Raw genomic sequence first — 20556 nt, 5'->3', positions numbered from 1 at the left:
AGTCTCTCACTTCAGGCTGACATTCCACACACAGGGCCAAAATCCTCATATCAAGAGGTGAAGGAGAGTTGAAAGCTTGACCTTTAACCCCAGAGCCTACTCTTTTCCGATACACATACACTGATATGTCAAATTACATCATCCTTACCCACCCCAAAACAAACAAAAACACACAAAAGACTTCTGTTAGTTAGAAAGTGACTGATCTGAAACCATAGGATGACCACTTCATGGCTTTAGTAAAAACAAGCAAACAGATGGTTAAAGTTTCAAGTTACAAATAAGCTTTACATTACAGCCTATGACAAATAAAGTAATATTAAAATGTTCACATTAATACAAAGTGAAGCAGGGCACAGACACCCCATACCCTTTGTCTGTACATAAGCTACACTTTATGTAGAGAGCTGTTTAGGGATGTGAAGAGAGAAGTTAAATGGAACACTTTTTATAGAGCATTAGAAAAGTGAAAACTAGTTGTTTAGAGCACTCCACAACTCAAAAGTATTACTGCAATTTACAAAAACTCAGAGACAATGATGTAAATAGACCGCGGTAAAGCGTAGAACACCATTGTGGTATTCACAAATTTGCATAGTTAATAAAAATGTGCCCAAAGTGATTTGCCTTAAAATAGCACTCAAGGCCATGCTATATTATGAATAGCACAAATCAAAAGGTCTAAAAACAAACTGGGATTTACATCTCGGATTCAACCAATATACAATGAGTCAGTTCATTTTACAAATTTTTATTTTTATTGTTTTTTTTAATTTGCATGTGCTCTGCAACAGTGAAAAGTACATATTAGATATGACACTGATCGAACAATTAGAGAAATAAAAATGAAACCATACCTCAAAAACATTTCACAAACATACATACTTTTGAAATTAACAGTTCTCCAAATAAACACCCAAAACCTTTCTTTGAAAGACATAGTTGGATTCTTAACAAACCATGTTTTTATAAGTCACAAATTAAACCAAACACCTTTAGTGCAACTGTACATTTAGATCAACCCCAACAGCTCACTCTGAAGACCTGCAGACCACAAATCCAAAATGATCAGCTATATCTGCGACGCACTTCATACAAGGCTTTATATGGTCATTATTAAATGACTGAATATCAGCCACATGTCAAGAAAGTGCTAATTGCCCATTCGTATGCAAATCTGACCTTGTTAAGACAAAGATTGAGAATAAGGCGAAGAACAAAAAAAGGGAGAAAATATATTTAGGGTTATAGAAAATATACATTTTTGGATGAACGTGGTCGTTCAAAATCAAGTTTAATTTAGGCTTAGCATCATCCTACGTTTCAGGTCAGTGTAGAGAGAGGTCATGGGGTTAGTGCTCATTTATGATGCTACAGCCAGATATCCTGTAGCTGATCTGCAACAGAAGAACAAAACCACTTTAAAAGAAATCTGACAATAGAGGTTCAAGTGTCTTTTCATTAAGAGACAATTAACCCATGTGTAGGAAGAGACTGAATCAAATCTAAACTTGGAAAATATTACGAAAAATATGGTACAAGCATTTAATCCTCAATCTTTATACCTTGATAAAATGTAATCTTTTAGCAGATTTGACTGTAGTTTTAGTATTTTCTGTGCAGTTATTCCTAAAAAGGTACATTAAAGTTTCTTTAAAGTTTTAGGGGGGGGGAAATGAGAACCATTACAAACATGACTGCCATTAAACCAGATGTAAATAAGTATGAGGACCATATTACAACGGTAAATAATTCATACCCCTTTTTTCCAGTGCTGGCTTTATATTTAGAGTTTTTGATTCATCTTTAGTCTCATTTTATAGAGCGGTCAGTCAGAATGACATGGCAAATGTAGTAGTTTTTTTTTTTCTTTTTTTCCTGAAGGGCCAAAACCATTTAAACTCTATTCATACAAATACATTCTCCCGGTGCTCTCAATCTGGGCCATGTGTATGCCCAATACAGGCTATGCATTCAAATAAAATATAATCTGGATAAACTAAGATTTTTCAGAATTCTAATAATCTTGTAATCTAAGGGGCCGTTTAGATGACAGTGGCATTTTGGGGACTGAAAACGCAATTTGAGAACGGGTTTTAAAGTACAAGTTTTTGAAAACGCCACCGTTGTCATTTCCACGTATACACCCAATACAGAAACAGGTGCACTCTGACCAATGAGAGGATGGTTTTAGGAAGAGGATGGAATGGGGAAGAGAAGAAAAAAAACATTTGTTTACAGGTTTGGAAATGTACTAAGCCAGGGGTGCCCAAATGTGTTCCTGGAAGGCTTATGTCATGTTTGATTGGGGTTGGAGCTTAACTTTGCAGGACAATGGCCCTCCACATTAACATGTTTGGACACCCCTGTCCTAAGAGAAATGCCAAGTGTAAAGTACAGAAAGCAGCATTTGGACTCACTCCATGTTGTTCTTTAGTTGGTGTACTGTTCGCTTGTCCAGATATCGACAGAACAGTGTTAGCAGGTTGGAGGGCAGAAGTAGTGGCTCAACAAGTGTCGTCTGGGATAGCTGCCTGGCCACATGGAATACAGTGTCCGTCCTAAATGGGTGCCATAAAAATGGTTGACATTTTAAAATACCATTAAATTAAAAACAAAAGGAACACATTTGTTGCCATTCACTGAACACGTGTAGATTTTAAACTCAACATTAAAAATATATTTGAAAACAGACACTGCAAAAAGAAATATTAAATGTCACCGATTGTCATAAAACCATAAATGATTCAGTAGGTACAGAATTCTAGATTTTTAGTTACCCAGTATGCCTTCTCACAAAGTTACCATATTTTTAGAGACTTTCAACGGTGTTCAATATAATACTTTGTCATTGCTTGAGCTTGGCAGCCTCTTGTTAAAGTAAACTTTATTGTATGGAAAAACATTTAAAAAGTATGAACATTCTGCCGAGTAACTTTCACAGAAAGCGAGCAATTTGAGGGGTAAGAGCACAAACAATACCAGGTCTCAAAATCTCCAATGCTGGGCTCCATAGGAAGGTCAGACGATAAAAGCCTTTCTCCTTGAGAGAGCAAAGCATACAGCAGCGACAGACCAAACTGCAAACAAAGAGTTCATTTAAGACAGCAATACCACTAGGCAACCCAGAGAAAGTGTAAAGCTGTCAAACATCCAAATGTCATCTTACTGTGGTCAGAAAACTTCATGAAAAATGGCAAGTGTAATTTAAAAACAACTGCATAAAACCTGACCTTGTTTTGGCAGGCCAATGTTAACCGTGTGTCTTTCGAGTCAGGCATTGTTGCTGTGAACTCTTTGAGAATTCTGATTAGCTGACTGAATGCAAGTCGATCAACCACAGTACGGAGAGATGGATACAGAACAGGCAGAGCCTATGGAGAGGTTACAGCTTGATCACATATTCAAGATACAGACTGATAAAAAAAAAAAAAAAACAACATTACAGGTTACAGACCTCATCTGTATCTTTGCTCATCAATACTGGGAGGTTTTTGGTCACCACGTTCAGGATATGCAGTGATGCATCATTTGACAGGAAGGGGAGGAGTCTGGCCAGCATCCTCTTTCCTTTTGATACTACTAGACAGGAAAGAAATTCCTCTCCAGAGTCCCTATTATATGGTACACCATAGGTGTAAACGAGATCAGAATCTTACCATACACTCACAAAAGAAAATTTGAGGTTTCTTACAATAGATTAGTGCACCGCAGCTCATTGTAAAGCTGATCCACCTTCCTCTTAATGTTCTGCATCAACTGCTTTTCCTCATCTTTGTCAGACACTGTTGTCTTCATCTTGTTTGCCTCTTCCACTTCTAACAAAACTATGTACAACTGTGAGAAAGCAAAAAGGTTGAACTAAAACACACATGACTCAAACCAAATCTTACAAGTTACCTTATTGTTGGGTTCTTTATACGGTGTTAATATGAAAGACACCGCAGTGATGGGCACTTTCAAAGTACTGCTAATTAATTGGTTTTTAAATCAATGGTTCAGAGCATTTATCAAACTGCCAAAGGCACGGGACTTCAACCAGGCTTCAATACAAGAACTCATTACACAGACACTTTTGTATGGAATTCTCTCATTCATAATTATCTATACATTCATATATCCATCTGTGTATATTTCCATTTTGTTGTTTTTAATTGATTCCATTGTCCTCATTTGTAAGTCGCTTTGGATAAAAGCATCTGCTAAATGACTAAATGCATCATTACAACTTAAAATCCCACATTAACCCATCTTTTTCTTGTTTCTCTGATCCCCAACTATAATTTGTTTCACATGATGCATTTAGTCTATGCTCTGTGTATCGGTGCTGATTCTCAGCCTGCTGTCGTGTTTACTTGATACATTGTAAAGCAACATTGAGTTTGCAGAAACATATGCTGCTATTCTGAATACTTCACTCCAATTCAAGTCAGCATTCATGGAGTAGTAAAATTTTTGTTGCAGCCCCATAGTGCTAAAGCATTTCCAGGGGTTTACCCTACCTTCTCGATAGTGCTCAACACCTCCAACCTTTGCTGCCTAGTGTCTTTGTGCTCCTGCCACAAAAAAAAAAAAAGTTTTAAGTCCAAAATTTTACAAATTATTATTGCACCCTCAGTTAAAGCAATAAAGTCTCACCTCATCAGATGTGTTTGCATGAACAGCATCAATTGCTCGTCTAGGAGAGAAACATGTAGACACTGCAACCTGCCCAAGCGAACCTTCAATGTGGACAACTGAAGTAATTCAAGAATTATTGCAAACTATTAATACTGGAAATTTATAAAATGTGTATTAAATTAGCTCAAAGCACCTCACCTGGGATATACGAGAGTGCTTTGGTAACATAAGGGGTTGTGAGTTTAGGGGGCTCCTTCTTTAACCGGTCACCCAAAAACTCCTCTTCAGCAAGTTTGGCTTCCATCCTCTGATAATACTCCTGCAGAGATGAACAACTATGCTTGATATCCAACAGTTTCTCCTCGTCTTCGCTTTCAAACGGTTGTAAAATCAAATTGCACTTAAACAATTTAATGTAAAGCAAACACAGCCACAGGGATCATGTTGTGAAAAAGCAGTTAAACCTTGCCAAGGATGGCCAAGCAGTTCAGGACTGATACAGACCTGGTAATAGTAGTCATCCAGATGTGGATTTTCACTCTGTAGCTGAATCATCTGCAACCTGATTATCCATTCCTTCTCTTTATCACTCATGATTTGGGAATATGGGTCCCAGCCTACTTGCTTTCTGTGAATTACATCATCTGAATTCAGATAAATAAAACTTAGGTTTCCAAATGGAAGAAAAAGAAAAGAAAAGCAATGCTCCTTGCCCTCACTTGTGAGGTCTTTGCTGTCGTTGACTCAAAAGCCGCTTATGCTGGGGATGGAACTGGACAACAGGACCTGGTGCTCTAAAAGTTGACAAAGAAAACCAATAGTGTGACTATACAGTAACGTGTAAAGTCTATTTTACAAAAATTGAGAAAAAAAAAAAAACTCCCATTTCATAGAAGTGTTTGTTACAGTATAAGAGAAGCATGCATATTAAATCGTATTCCTTTAAGTAGATCACTAACCTGAAGCCCTGCATGATGTTGGCAGATGGGCTATAGAATGGAGCAGGCCTAGGGGAGTCAGTCCCAAACTGCAGATGCACGAGTTTGGGTGTGTGGGACATTGGTGTAGAGAGAGGAGGACGGGAAGGTGAAAGAAAACCTCCAGGCTGGAAAAGTAACAAAAACAAACATAAGCCACTGGATCAAAAAGGCTTTATTAAGAAACAGAACCTTCCAAATTAGCAGTTGTAGTATGAACAACGGTGGTCACCTGGTTGTATTGTTGCTGGGGTGAAAAGAGTCTTTGGGGACGAAAGGGAGAGCAAGGAACCATGGGATTCTTTTGTGCACGATCAAGAAAGAATGGATAAATTTAATACTCAAGTGTTGTCACAGCTAGCTTTGCATAGACCAACACCACATTTACAGAATGTAAAATCTTAACAGTCTCCATGTATAAGAAACCCACTACCTCATAATGACATCTCTGGTTGAAGGACCCAACAAAAGGAGGTCCTCTCCTGCCTCGGCTAGTGGAAAATGGTCTCATAGGAGAAAGAAAGTTTGGAGACACAGGTGGAACCCTGCCATGTCTTGATCTATCAATGACTCCCACGATTGCCTGGTCCTTATTGGTAAAAATAGCAAGGTGATCAACCGCTGTATTGCATACCTACAAGATACACATCTGAGATTTGCTTGAGCACCTGAAGGATAGATGCGGCAGGTGGCTTACTGGATTTTTGAGATGCGATCATCCACTGCGAGAAAGACAGTGGCAAACATTACAAATCACAGGTCAAACCAAAAAAAGCCAAATACTGCTAAATACTGAAGATTACACACAGTGTTTGAATTGAGGTCCTCCCAGTAGGAGCTGAGACTGCAATCCACAATGGCACTATCAAGACTCTAGAAAAAACAAATCCAGTGGAAAAAAAAAATGCTGGTTATTAAGGAATTTAATTTCCCACCAACATTTCTGAAATAAACATCAGGCACGAAAACCTTTAGACTTGGACGACCTTCCACAGTCTTCACCACAGCTGGGTCATCAAACAGCTGCCCTCGACCTACTCTCCCTCTCTGAGACCGGCCTGTTGGAGTGTGGGGCCAAACGCGATAACCTGGTCTGAAGGGTGAACGGGAACTGTGAGGGGAAGGTGATATGGGCGGTGGAGGTGATGGAGGAGGAGGTGGTGAAGACTCTGGTGTTGGGGAGTTGTCACTACACAGCAGCAGGAGATCCATAGGGTCCGCAGCTGGATTATCACCACTTGTGGCTTCATCTGGGTTCAATTTTAATTTTTTACATAAGGAGTACATAGTTAAACACTGCAGTGAAAATGCTTCAAGGATTAAAATCCATCTAACACCACATGCAAAAAAAAAAAAAAAAAATGCACAGAAAACCTTCCACTTCAGCCATTTAGCTCAATTTTAAAAGTATTATTTATTGGATTCCAATCCAGTCAAAGTTTGTGCATGACAGCCAATTCCAGTAATCTCATGAATTTTTATAATATAATACCTAAGCCAAATGTCTCCTCATTGTAGAGGTCAATCTCCTCATCCTCTTCGGCCATTTCCTGCAGTAGTCCACATTCATCATCCTCCTCCTCTTCCTCCTCTTCTCCTTTGTCACTCCACTGATCCCCATTCTCTGGCCAGCTGGCATCAGGAACAGGTTCCCCGGTTTTCTCCTAATAACACGGAGCAAAATCAAATGTATAACAAACATTACTAACAATATCCAAGTCAGTGTTAACAGAATTACCTGCTATTCTCCAGAAACAGCTATAGATACATATTAAACAGTATAAAATACAAATGAATCCGTATTAAAATAATCCACATTTCTCTTTTTACACCCATGTACTAACGGTGTATATAATCTTGTAGTACTTAATGAATTTTGTAATGTAGAAATAAATTTAAGTACAAAAAGAACGCAAGTAAACTGCACAAAAGCTACAGATTACAATTATAATGATAACAAAGGATAAAAACAACTTGTAACCATTCATATACAAATTTCCCCCCCCTTATAAACGCATACATTTTACCTAAAACTTCACCTGAACACCTCATTTTTGTCAGCTATAAAGCTGAAAACCAATAGCCTACCAGTATTATTTCTTAGACGTTTTCTCCATACAAAAAAATAAAATAAAAATTCTTTACACTTAAGTATAAAGTTAACAAAATTTGTTAAACTACACTTCTGAAGAATGTATTAAACCTAGTTAATTTAAAAATCAACAAGTTAGTCAACTTTAACACGTCATTAGTTGTATGTGTTAATGTTGTATGTGAGCAAACATGAACTATATCAACGAACGATAACAAAGATTAATACTATAACAGATAGTTTAGTTAACAGATCTTTTGTTATTGTTAGTAAATGCATTAGCCAACGCTAACTTAGATTGGCATTGGCTTCCCTTGCCAAAAATACCCACTCACAGTGTTATTGCTTCATGTACTTACGGGATGTTCCGAATCATCCATTTGACTAAGTCAATATTTCAGTATTTAGGGAAATATTTCGTTAAGCTTCCACACTCGCTGAACGTCTACAACTACCTGTTCTGTTCCACGTGCTTATCAGTGTTTGGAAATGAACACACCTGCGTGTTTGGAGGTGGTGCTTTACGCATGGGCGTTACTACCATAGATAGTTGCCAAGTCCGCTTATTTTTGCCTTATTTCCAAAAATACAATTGTGTATGGTCATTTTGGCCTTTGAATAACAAGGGATAGTTTGTGAATGGGAGTATAATGCTTTACAGAATAAGTTCAATAAGTTTGGCGGAACAAAATCACTTTTAAAGGCGTACCCTATGCAGGCTTGCATTCTGTGAATATGCCCCACCATCCAAAAAGTGTTCGCTTATTTTTGGCATATTTTACTGACCTAGTTTGGATTTTTTTTTTAGATCATGGTTGCTTTGTCTTGAATAAAATAAATAAATAAATAAATAAAATTTTGGCAACACTGCATTATGGGACATGTCTTCCTTAATAGACAGATATGGCCTCCCATTAGCTATTTGAAGAGATATACAGTCATGGCCAAACGTTCTGGCAGTGTTATACATTTTGTGGTTTTCAAAGTTTGCTGCTTAAGCTGTTGTGGTGTTCATTCACATTGTTTTTTAGATTATTGATTATTGATTATTGAGTGATCGGATGCATTTTAAATAAATGCTAAAAGCTTCATCAGCAGCAGCACATGTGAATGTCAGAATAATCACTACCATAAATAGATTGTAAGAGCAGACTGATTGCTATAAAAGGTGTCGAAGAAGTGCACTAAGAAACCACACTGATTTCTGTGTGAAACTTCATGTTTACCGGGTTACATGATGTTCACACAATAAAGAGCTGCTTAGTCCTTGACAAATGATAAAAGACATTTGAGAGTTTTGTTTTCTTCAACAGATTATATGTAAATATCCACACCATCTAGCACTATTTTTTGTTTTATGTGTTATAAAATACTCCACAGCAAACTTTGCAATATACGAGTGAACTGTTCGAATGAACCAAATCGCACCATTTAGAACCCCATGCAAACCCTTTTGACTGATTAGATCAAAAGAAAGATTAATTCAACACAACTCATTTGTAGATATCATAAACACTGCTGGACTAATTACTAAAATATGTAATTTATTATTGTTCTACTCCTTTCAAATGTTATATTATTACTTTACTTATTACTTTCTAGCAACAGTAATTAGTTACACTAGTTACATTATTTTCCCTTCACACCCCACAGAATTTGTAATTGCATAGGTCTAGCTAAAATATGACCAAAATCCACAATGGTTTCGCAGTCAGAAGTATTACTACAAACACTCAGTGGTGATTGATAGTGATTTATAGTAAGTGTTGTATAACCTCATTAATTGTCATATGTAGTCTGAAGCTAGCTATAATTTCTTTGTTAAGAAAGAAATTAGATCTAGTATCAACAACTGGCAGACGATCTGAATGAGTTTTACTGCAGGTTTGAAAAAACACCCAACACCTGCCCTGAACACCTCTCCACACAACCATTTTCACACCTCCTGCAACCCACCTCTCCCCCACACCTGCAATTCAGAACAGCGAAGATAAGGTGCGCTAGGTCTTCTGGAAGCAGAAAAATGAAAAAAAAAAAAAAACACCAGGCCCACATTGTGTTACCTGTTGTGTTATCCTGTGCAGACCAGCTTCACACAGATCTTCAATAGATCACTGGAGCTGTGCAAAGTCCCTTCATGCTTCAAATGGTCCACCAACATCCCCATCCCAAAGAAATCCAAAATTACAGGACTAAATTTCTACAGACCTGTGGCTCTAATGTCTGTGATCATTAAGTAATTAGAAAAACTGGTGCTGGCCCACCTGAAGGACATATCTGGAACCTAACTGGATCCTCTTCAGTCTGCTTACACAGCAAACAGGCCGGTGGACGATGCAGTAAACATTTGACTGAGTAATGTTCTGCAACATCTAGACAGACCAGGGACTTATGTGAGGATTCTGTTTGTGAACTTCAGCTCAGCCTTTAACATTTACACTACCATTCCAAACCTTCTCCTACCCAAACTAACTCAGCTTTCCATGCCCACTTCTGTCTGTCAGTGGATCAACAGCTTCCTGACAGACAGGCGGCAGCTAGTGAGGCTGGGACTAACTAGTTAGGTTCATGGCACTAACTGACACTAACTGAGACTTAGATCAAACCTGAAGACACTGCCACTCCCGCAGCCCTCTCCACTAATTTCACTTGTTCCCACACTCCTCTTATGACTGGGAGGGGTGGAGGTATTGGTCTCCTTATATCAAAAGAATTAACATTTGATCTTCAACCATCACCTATTGTTTAAGGTTCATTTGAATCACATGCAATTACTTTAACCCACCCTGTTAAAATCCACTTTGTGGTCATTTTTCATCCCCCAGATCAATTGGGAAACTTCTTGGAGGAGTTGGATGTGCTGCTATCAAACTTTCCTGAAGATAGTTCTCCTCTGGTACTGCTTGGTGACTTCAACATCCACCTAGATAAACCCCAGGATGCTGACTTCAACACTCTCATCTCAAGCGAGTGTGAAATCAGGCAACCAACTGGACCTCATCTACACACGTTGTTGCTCCGTGGACAACCCTTTAGTTGCTCTACTGCACACCTCAGACCACTTCTTCATTACTGCTAACCTAGCACTTACTCCTGAAGCAGCACACACTCCAACGCAGGTCACCTTTCAACGGAACCTACGCTCACTCTCTCCATCTTGCCTATCGTCTGTGGTTTCATCCTCACTTCCTTCACTCTCTCAGTTTTCAGCTCTGGACACTCACTCTTTGCTCCACTCTAACCTCTTGCTTGGACAACTTTTTCCCACTGTCGTCTAGACCAGCACGCACCACTCCATCTGCCCCTGGCTGTCCAATGTTCTCCATGAAGATCGCTCTAAACTCAGGGCTGCAGAGAGGAGTGTATCATTCAGTGTGTATCAGTCTCTCCTCTCTTTCTTCTCCTCCTCCATCGACTCTTACAGCTGACGACTTTGCAGTTTTCTTCACAAATAAGACAAGAACCATCAGTGACCAATACTCCACACCGAAGACTGAGGATAACTTCACAACGACTAATGCACACTATCTCTCTCCTCCTTCTCTCCACTCTCAGAGACGGATGTTTCCAAGCTTATCCTGTTCAATCATCCTACTACTTGTCCGCTTGATCCAATCCCCACTCACCTCCTTCAAGTGATTTTTTCTTCAGTCATACCTTCACTTACTCACATTATCAACTACTCTGTTCAAAAACAACTTGCTACTGGGGTTCCTCAAGGCTCAGTACTTGGACCACTTCTGGCATTCAGAAGCATGGCTTTTCTTATCACTGCTACGCTGATGACACTCAACTCTATTTCTCATTCCAACCAGATGACCTGACAGTAGTTGCTCGCATTTCAGCCTTTCTGAGTGACATTTCTAGCTGGATGAATGACAATCACCTTCAGCTCAACCTTACTAAGACAGAACTCATTGTTTCATCACAACTTCTCTATACAGTTGGGTTTGTCAACCATAACTCTTTCCAGGACAGCCAGAAACCCATGAGTTGTGATGGATCATCAATTAAGATTCACAGTCCATATTGCTACAACGACCCGGTCCTGCAGATTTGCCTTATACAACATTAGGAAGATTAGACCCTTCCTGTCAGAGAAAGCCACACAACTTCTCGTCCAAGCTCTTGTTCTCTCCAGACTGGACTATTGTAATGCTCTCCTGGCGGGCCTTCCTGTATGTAGTATCAAGCCTCTGCAAATGATCTAGAATGCAGCAGCGTGGGTTGTCTTCAGTGAGCCAAAAAAAGCTCACGTTACTCCCCTCCTCATCATGTTATACTGGCTACCAGTAGCCGCTCGCATCAAATTCAAGGTACTGATGCTTGCCTTCAAGACGACCACTGGCACGGCACCAACATACCTAAACTCACTAGTTCAATCTTATGTGCCCTTCAGAAGTTTGCGCTCTGCAAGTGAACAATGCCTTGTGGTGCCATCCCAAAAGGTTCAAATTCACTCTCATGGAACTTTTACTGGACTGTGCCCAGCTGGTGGAATGACCTCCCAATCTCAATTCGAACAGCAGAGTCTTTACTCATTTTCAAAAAACATCTAAAGACTCATCTTTTTCGCAAGCACTTAACCAACTAATACTAGCTCTTACCTTTTATTTTCTTGTCTATCATATTCTTATAAAAAAAAACAAAAAAAAAAAAAAACAACAACAATAACCTGGCTACGTATTCTGTACTAGACTAACTGAGACTTGTCATGGAACTTGTATACTGTTGTTGTTCTCTTGTTGGTCTGATTGCTTATATTTTTCTCATTTGTAAGTTGCTTTGGATAAAAGAGTCTGCTAAATGATTAAATGTAAATGAAACGTAAATAAAAATATACATCCAGCACCCATATAATCATCAATGGAGCTCCTCAGGGCTGCATTCTCTCCACACGGCTCTTCTCCCTCTACACCAATTGTGCATCTAAAGACCCCTCTGTCAAGCTCCTGAAGTTTGCAGATGACACCGAACTCATTGGCCTCATTCAGAATGGTGAAGAGTCTGCCTACAGACAGGAGGTTAAAGAGCTGGCCGTCTGGTGCAGTATCAACAACCTGGAGCTCAACACACTCAAACAGTGGAGATGATCGTGGACTTCAGGAGAACCTCACCCTGCTCACTATCATGGACAGCACTGTGACTGCAGTGGTGTAATTCAGGTTCCTGGGCACCACAATCTCTCAGGACCTGAAGTGGGTGTGAGACCTGAAGTGTGAAAAAGGCCCAGCAGAGGTTGTTCTTCCCTCGGCAGCTGAGGAAGTTCAACCTGCCACAGGAGCTGCTGAAACACTCCACCATCTTTGAATCCATCCTCTGCACTTCAGTAACTGTCTGGTTCAGCTCAGCTACCAAAATAGTCTGGACTGCTGAGCAAATCATTGGTACAACCCTCCCTTCTATTCAAGAACTGTACTTATCCAGAGTGAGCAAAAGCTAGGGATGGCAAAATCATCAATCATGTAACTGTGGAACACACTCATACACTTATTTATCTAACACACATAATTAGTCTGCACTTCAAAATTTGCACATAATATACCTGTACATACAAAACTGTCTATTGTAATATATCTGCACATACAATTGTCAATTTGCATATTATTATTCCTTACTTGTTCTATTTTTTATTTTTTATTTTAGTTTTTGTTCTGTCGCTGTTATTCTGTTGCACTGCACAAGCTTCTGTTACAAAAACAAATTCCTCATATGTGTAAACATAGCTGGCAATAAAGCTCACTCTGATTCTGATTCTGATATACAATTAGGCTATATATCATGATGCATTTTATCAAAAGAAATAGCATACGTTTGTAAGAAAAGACCGAACTATTGCTCTCGTCCATGATCTCTTTATCCATGATGTCTAAAAAACCCCTGTCTTCAATAGACAATCCAACTTTATTATCCTCCTTTGTCCTCTCAAAGATGGTATCTCATATGGCATAGTCCTCAAAGATGAAGGTGCGGTTCGCCAGAGACATCTCAGGCGGAGGCTTGATGTCAAACTTCTCCCTAACGCTGAGTTTGTTGGGACATGGAGGAAGTAGAGACGGACGTCCATTATCAAGTACATGGGTACGGTAAGCACTAAGTGCTGCAGACCAGTGGACAGATCCTAAGCAGACGTCTCCGACTACGACCCATCCTAGGTCTAGTCTTTGCGCGTAGGGTGCGTTATTAGGACCAGTGCGTTGCTCCCGTACTTTATGAACCTGAAGGATGTCATGACCCAAAAGGAGAAGAATTTGGGCTTCTGGATCCAAAGGAGGAATGCAATGAGGGATGGGCTTTAGGTGAGTGTACCAACGTGCTGCATCAGATGTTGGTATCTCGGCCCTGTCGTCTGGCATATTGTTGCATTCAATCAACGTTAGCAATTTCACCTTCATTACTCCATCTAAAGACTCTATAATGAAACCAGTAGCTCTTCTTCCCACAGTCTCTGTCACACCTGCACAGGTACGTAGAGTATATGTTGACTTCTCTCCTTTGACACGCAGCAAGTCGAAGAACTTGGTTCTAGCGAGCGATCTATTGCTCTGGTCATCCAGGATCACATAAAGCTTGATTGCTCCTTCTGGGTGGCCTTCTGGGTAAACCTTAGCCAGGCAAATCTTAGCGCATGACCGTGAACATTCACCGTAACCACAGACTTCTGTACACTTGGAAGTTATAGAAGGTTGAGGCGTGTCTATCTCTACCTCCCCGCCATGATCAAATAAGTTTGAAGGCGGTGGTCCTGGATGAAGCGCTGGGATATGATCATCACTGCCACATTCCTTACATTTAATAGCTGCCTTACAGTCCCTGGCCAGATGAGTGGTTGTTGCACAGCACCTGTAGCAAACACCTTTCTCCTTTAGAAAAGTATTGCGCTTATCCAGAGGTTTGATCCTAAAACCTCTGCAACGATTAAGAGGGTGGGGCTTCTTATGAATTGGGCAGATCTTATACACATCATCCAACTCATAGTTTGAGCTGTGTGTCTGACTCAGTCGCTGCTGACACTTCCGTCTTGTGAGTATAGACTGAGCTTTTCATTTGTCTCTTGAATTGCTGCTCTGGTTTCAACACACTATGGATTCCTGAAGACAGAGCAAAACTTGGATCATTGCGTGTTCGAGCCTCTCTGCAGATGAAATCACAGAAGAATGAGAATGGAGAAAAGGCGACTTGATGTGCTGATTTGTACTGAGAACCTTTAGCCATCCACCTCTCCTGAAGACTGTAACTTATCTACGATGGGAGCAACACCACATGCGGTGTCAAGATAAGTAAGTCCGGGTAGGTAGCCTTCATGTTTCGAAGACTCCACTTCCTGTAGAAGATCTCCAAGTTCTCTAAGCTTTTTCGCATCTTTGTTGCTGATTTTTGGAAAGCTATCAATCCTGTCAAAGAGGGATTTCTCAATAATCTCTGGAGAGCCATAGCAATCTTCCAAGCGCTCCCATTCTTTTCCCAAGCCTGTGTTTGGATTACCTGTGTGCACAGCTCTGATCCTTCGCACATGTTGTGAAGACTGTTCTCCCAACCATTTAGACAGAAGGTCTAACTGCTCAGCAGCTGACAGGTGCAAACCTTCAATTGCGTTGATGAAAGAGGACTTCCACGCCCAATAATTCTCGGGACGAGACTCTCGGCGTGCTAAGTACCTGGCGACCTCACTCACATTAGTGTCGTTTTTGAACGATGGTTGTAGTGTTGTCTTATATGGAGAAGAAGTGAACGGTGGAATTTGGTATCTTTGACTAGTTGTTTGCACTGACTTCTGAGGATGCTGCGTTATACTCTCAGTATCAGGTTTATTGTTAGAATCTCTGACATCCCAAGATGCTAAGCGATGATGCCTTGGAGGTGTCTCAGGCCTCAACACATGGACAATGGGCTTTAGAGGTAGTTGACATGGCTCATCTCCAGCTGGAGACAATAACCTCAGTTGAGACTGAGTCATGACGTAATCCCGAGTGCGATCAGAAACTTCTCTCACATCAGAAATCCTTTCTCCAAGTTCACTATCTGCTGCTGCCTCCAAAATCTTCGTCTCAGCAATGGCTGCTGCCACCTCACTTTCATGCTTTATAGCTGCCAGAGACGCTTCCAAGCATGCCTCGGTATCTTTCAGTTGAGCTTTCTCAATCAAGATTTCTGATTATTTTTTAAGGAATTCAGTCCTGGTCCATGCAGCTTCCAGTTTAGTGCGAGCCTTGGCAGCAGCTGCGCTAGCCGATAAGCTTCTAGATCTATTAGTCAAAGCAGAAGCTATAGATCTTGTTTCAAATGCTTGACTTCGCTCTGTAGCTTCCCCAGCCTCCATAGCTTTCTCAGCTTCCGTAGATTTCTCAGCCTCTGTAGATTTCTCCGCCATCATGAATTGCTAATACTGTCTAGGAGTACAGGGTGTGATGATGAACGAGGAATGATAAAAAAAAAAATAAAAAAAAAAAAAGATGAGTTGAGGCTTGCTTTCCTTGAACTTCAGTAACTACTGAGCGGTTGCCTTTTTACTATTCTGTCCTAGATGCGTGTTCCATCTACGCAACATTGACAGATACCTGGTTAACCTCTAACCCAAGAGTCACATGACCTAAACCAACCACTAAGAAAATGGTTTACAATAATCAATTTCTTTGTTATATCACCAAACTGCCACAAGATGGTGCTAGCAAATAAAAAAAACAAATGTATGTCATGACACACGGAGAAGAGTGAAAACTCCTCAAATGACAGCTAGGTTACGGAACATCTAAACATAATGAACCATCTTCCATCTGTTCTGCAAAATGTAAATGTATACTTCTGCAAGTGTAAATATTGTGTAAAATCAATATTAATTGTGTCTAGGCAAAGGCATTCCTCCTGGAACAGAGCTAACGGGGGTTTGAAGGGTATTTATTTCATACTCTGTGACAGCTTATTAAATGTAAAAAATAATGTTGTATTTAATGTAGTTACACGTATAACAACTAATGTCATATCGTGTACTGTAATCGAATGTAGCCTATCTATACCTGTTGAATTATAGACAGCACACATGGTGTTAATCTAATAAAGATCTTCATTGCTAGCAAATATTTTTTTTTTTGTTTTTTACTAAAAATTTACTTTAAGTTAGAGTAAAAGTAAAAGTACAATTATCCATCTTTTAATATACTCCAAAAGTATTAGTTACCTAAAAAATGTACTAAAGGAAACATACCTGGCAATAAAGCTCATTCTGATTCTGATTCTGATATACGATTAGGCTATATATCATGACGTATTTAATCAAAAGAAGTAGCATACGTTTGTAAAAAACTTTTTTTTCTAAAAAGATGTATCATAGTAAATTATAGTAAATCAATCTGTATTGGGATCAGAGGGACCTTCACTACCACGATACTAAAATACTTTCAATGTAAGTAGGCCTATGACTAGTCAAAATATTGTTTTGCAGATATATCTTCAATGTACAAAATGACTAGCCAAAATAACTGATAAGTCAGAGTTTCAAAATAGGAATTTGGAATTTAAATTTTCTAACAAGTCAAACTAGATTACAAATGGTAGAACTAGGGACATTAAATGCTAAAACATATTGCCATATGGGTAAGGAATAGGGATACAACCAGGTCTTGAATTTTTTATTAATTGAACCAAATGGTTCACAAAATGATTCACTCTTTGAAGCACTCAAAACAACTGTTATGCTGGTGACACCTGCTGTTCGAGAGGCAAATGCAAGCCTGCAGAACTTTCAGAGCGCATTTAGACCCCTTCATTTTCCCCTCACATTTTGCATCCATATCAAAAAAGGATCAGAGAAAATTCACACCAATACACTCCGTACCATTCCCTAATGACAAAGCAAAAAAAAGAAAAAAAAAAAAAAAACATAACTATTCAAACTCTTAACACAGTACTTATTTGAGGTTCCTTTGGTGCCGATTAAAGACTTATTGGCTATAGTGGGTTTAATATGTCTTTTTGGGTATAATGTGACATTATACCCAAATTTGGATATAGCTTATACCCAGCTTTGCACATCTGGATTTTTTGCCATGCTTCTCTGCATCCTCTGAATCTCAGGTCAGATGGGGACTGCTGATGGACAGCTGTTTTCAGGTCTCCTATTGTAATTACTATATTGCATAAAAACAGACAAACATTATATATATATAAGTACATTTTGATTCATTCAAATGAAAAAATATTAATAATAAAATGGAATGACGAGAAACTGTATGTAACAGAATTAACGAGACAGCACAAACTGTCATTAACAGAAAATTAAAGAATGAACAACTAAACAGATTTTAAGCTTCTATCCATAAGGAGACAAGGTGACACTTTTGGATCCTAGCTTTTGGTCTTAACGACTAAAATCAGAATCACCCCAAACACAAGAGGACAGGAGACTAAGAGAAGATAGGCTACTAAATGAATACATTTAAAAAAAATAAAATAATAGATGAGATACCAAGAGTCCACTGTGCCACAGTTGTTGTAACTCTTGTAGTATTATAGTTTTAATGATCCCATTGAGTGAGCAAAACACCAAATGACAGGCTTACTTCATCATCTGTTCCAAATAATAAATATTATAGATCAGTGGTTCCAAAAAAAAGAAAGAAAAAAAGAAAGAAAAAAGATCAGTGTTTCCAACTAATAAATACCTTTCAATTCCTGCAATTTTGTTTCATGTGAAATAATATTTTTACAAGCTGAGGTTTTCAGAAAAAAAAGAATAAACACCGATATTCTTAAAAAATATATAATCACACTACTTTTGTCTTCTAGTTTTAACGACGTGTACAATAAGAGTGAACTAACTGACTCCAACTGTCCTGATTTGCTAACCTCTCTCTAAAAATAGTTAGCCTACATAAAACCATCCCTAAATGAATATAAGAACATGTGTGAAAAAATGAATTAGTTTGTAAAAGGTGTCACCGATTTGCATTTAACGCTTTTTTTGACCAGCAGAGCGAATAGTGAATTGCTTTAAAAGATGGTGCATTGTATTGCTTCTGAGTTTCTAAAAGCACTGTTTCCGCACCAACAACTTCCCTGACTGTTGCCAGATGGGGGCGCGTACTTGCAGCCGAATGCGGCATCTTCTTGATAGGCCCAAATCAGAAACAACGTCCGCGTCGCTAAGAAACGCCCATTTCCGGGTATATCCGCAGTATGAGGAATGCTGACGTCAAGTGTCAGCTGTTTCCATACAACATGCTCTCATGCCGGCAGTACGTTTCTTCACAATAACATATAATGCGATGAGAAGAGCTAGTCTTCCTATACATGGACAACTGTATATCACGACTAAGTGTCGGATCAGGTGGAAGCAGTAAACGGGCTTGACTCCTGTGGTGGATTTCCACGCCCAGCTGTATTCGTCTTCAATCTGATGAAATCGTAGTACAGGCGGCCGCTCAGATAAGGTGTGTGTTTCCTTCTGAATGTGCGTTTTCATAATTTTTCTGTTGTTCTTATTACGCTACGTTTGTATTAATATGGACTATAGTTTGGTCACAGTGGTTTAATCATGTGAGTTGATGTGCTTTTACTTTGTTTACATTCCTCGGTCATTTTACACTTGCAGTGGCTGATGCTTTCACTTATATTATTATGCAATGAAATAAATAATTATCTCGCTTTTGAACACACAGACGCGATTACCTTAATTTGGCAATAATAATATATATATTTTTCTTTTTCATTTGATCATTGAAAGTCAATATATGGAGATAATGTAAATATGCATTTTTTTTTCTTTTAATGCAGCAAAGCATACTTTTTGCCAGTTTGTTGTGCTAGTATATAAATAGTATATTTGACTAAATGAAATAAGTAAAAAGTGAGCTGTCCTGAACGTTCTGTATGACATATACTTTTTTAATAATCATTTTGTATGTTCAGTTACTCTATTATGTTTTTTGTTATAGTTTGTTAATCAAAATGTTGTGTTCTGAAACAAGAACACCAAGTAAACCACTTACTAAATAATGTGACAGCCATTTATTGATATATTAAGCAACTGAAAACCCTACAATTATTTAGTTTGACATCAAAATATTTATTAATATAGCAGAACAGATCTGACATTATTATTATTATTATTATTATTATGGGGAAATATAAAACAGTTGTAGAATGACCCTCCTAGTCATTCTCCTAATGCCCCTCCTAATTCATCCATTACTCATCATGTTATATATCTGGCAATTCCACTCTGTCTTTCTATATTTTAATTTAATTATCAATCCCCTTTCAAGTTGGGTGCTTATTTCTCATTAAACTTTCAATATGCTTAATTTTCCACAGATTAAGTGGCTGCATAAAAAATAATGCATCTTTTGAAGGATTTTCCATGACAGCCATGATGTCAATTGATTGTTCCAAAGAGCAAAAACAACAAAACAAATAATGTTATTTCAACATTTCTGCAATGCAGCTTGTCGGTGTGATAAGAGCGATTCAAGCAGATGATTTTTGTGCTGTTTTGAAAGGTCAGACACAGGTAATGATGGCCTTTAGGTAATGTGACACTACTTCACTACAAAAAGACTAATAATGATGTGGCCAAAACCGTGAGGCCAATAATGATCTTTCATAATCTTTAATGATCCATGAGCTCTTGCATAGTGAGCTTAGATGACTTTTAGTCTGATGCAAATAATGACCACGTTGATCTTTGCTTACTCTCTCACGTAGCTTTCATGATAAGAAGTGGATTAGACAGGTTTTTGTCTTATACGATTAGTCAATTAGTTAATCTTAACTGATACTAGTTAGTTAAGTGCTTCAGTTTTGTTTGTTGTGGTTCAGAACATACAGGATAAAAAGATCTATGTGCTAAATATAATTACGATGTGTTTCCTC

The 20556-nt window shown here is 38.7% G+C and overlaps 2 protein-coding genes across 4 annotated transcripts in view; one reads left to right on the top strand and one right to left on the bottom strand.

The window, feature by feature from the left end:
* Positions 1-735: 735 nt before the first annotated feature.
* On the bottom strand, positions 736-8153 carry patl2 (PAT1 homolog 2). Its single transcript, XM_026277526.1, has 19 exons — positions 8049-8153; positions 7090-7261; positions 6567-6847; positions 6405-6470; positions 6266-6319; positions 6031-6186; positions 5830-5898; positions 5580-5725; positions 5340-5414; positions 5125-5248; positions 4819-4939; positions 4639-4736; positions 4503-4556; positions 3695-3837; positions 3458-3614; positions 3234-3374; positions 2983-3080; positions 2421-2561; positions 736-1397 (listed from the first exon to the last, which is right to left on the bottom strand). The coding sequence occupies exons 1-19, from the start codon at positions 8067-8069 to the stop codon at positions 1364-1366; spliced, it is 2151 nt and encodes a 716-aa protein (XP_026133311.1). The 5' UTR covers positions 8070-8153; the 3' UTR covers positions 736-1363.
* Positions 8154-18764: 10611 nt separating this feature from the next.
* ccser2b (coiled-coil serine-rich protein 2b) overlaps positions 18765-20556 on the top strand; it is a 55427-nt gene continuing 53635 nt past the window's right edge. For all 3 annotated transcript variants that reach the window (XM_026277524.1, XM_026277523.1, XM_026277525.1), the window contains exon 1: positions 18765-19115. The gene's annotated coding sequence lies outside the window, so the exon portion shown is untranslated. The remainder of the gene's footprint in view (positions 19116-20556) is intronic.

Source organism: Carassius auratus, chromosome 12, assembly GCF_003368295.1.
Source record: "Carassius auratus strain Wakin chromosome 12, ASM336829v1, whole genome shotgun sequence".
Taxonomy (NCBI): domain Eukaryota; kingdom Metazoa; phylum Chordata; class Actinopteri; order Cypriniformes; family Cyprinidae; genus Carassius; species Carassius auratus.
Note: the sequence above shows the minus strand (reverse complement) of the source record. Positions and strands in the feature narration are given on the sequence as shown.

Coding starts and splice junctions, on each gene's coding strand:
- patl2 (XM_026277526.1), bottom strand. CDS start 8,069: ATGGATGATTCGGAACATCCC. Junction 6,320..6,404: donor AGGACCTCAATTCAAACACT/GTGTGTAATCTT, acceptor TCTTTCTCGCAG/TGGATGATCGCATCTCAAAA. Junction 5,415..5,579: donor AACATCATGCAGGGCTTCAG/GTTAGTGATCTA, acceptor GTCAACTTTTAG/AGCACCAGGTCCTGTTGTCC.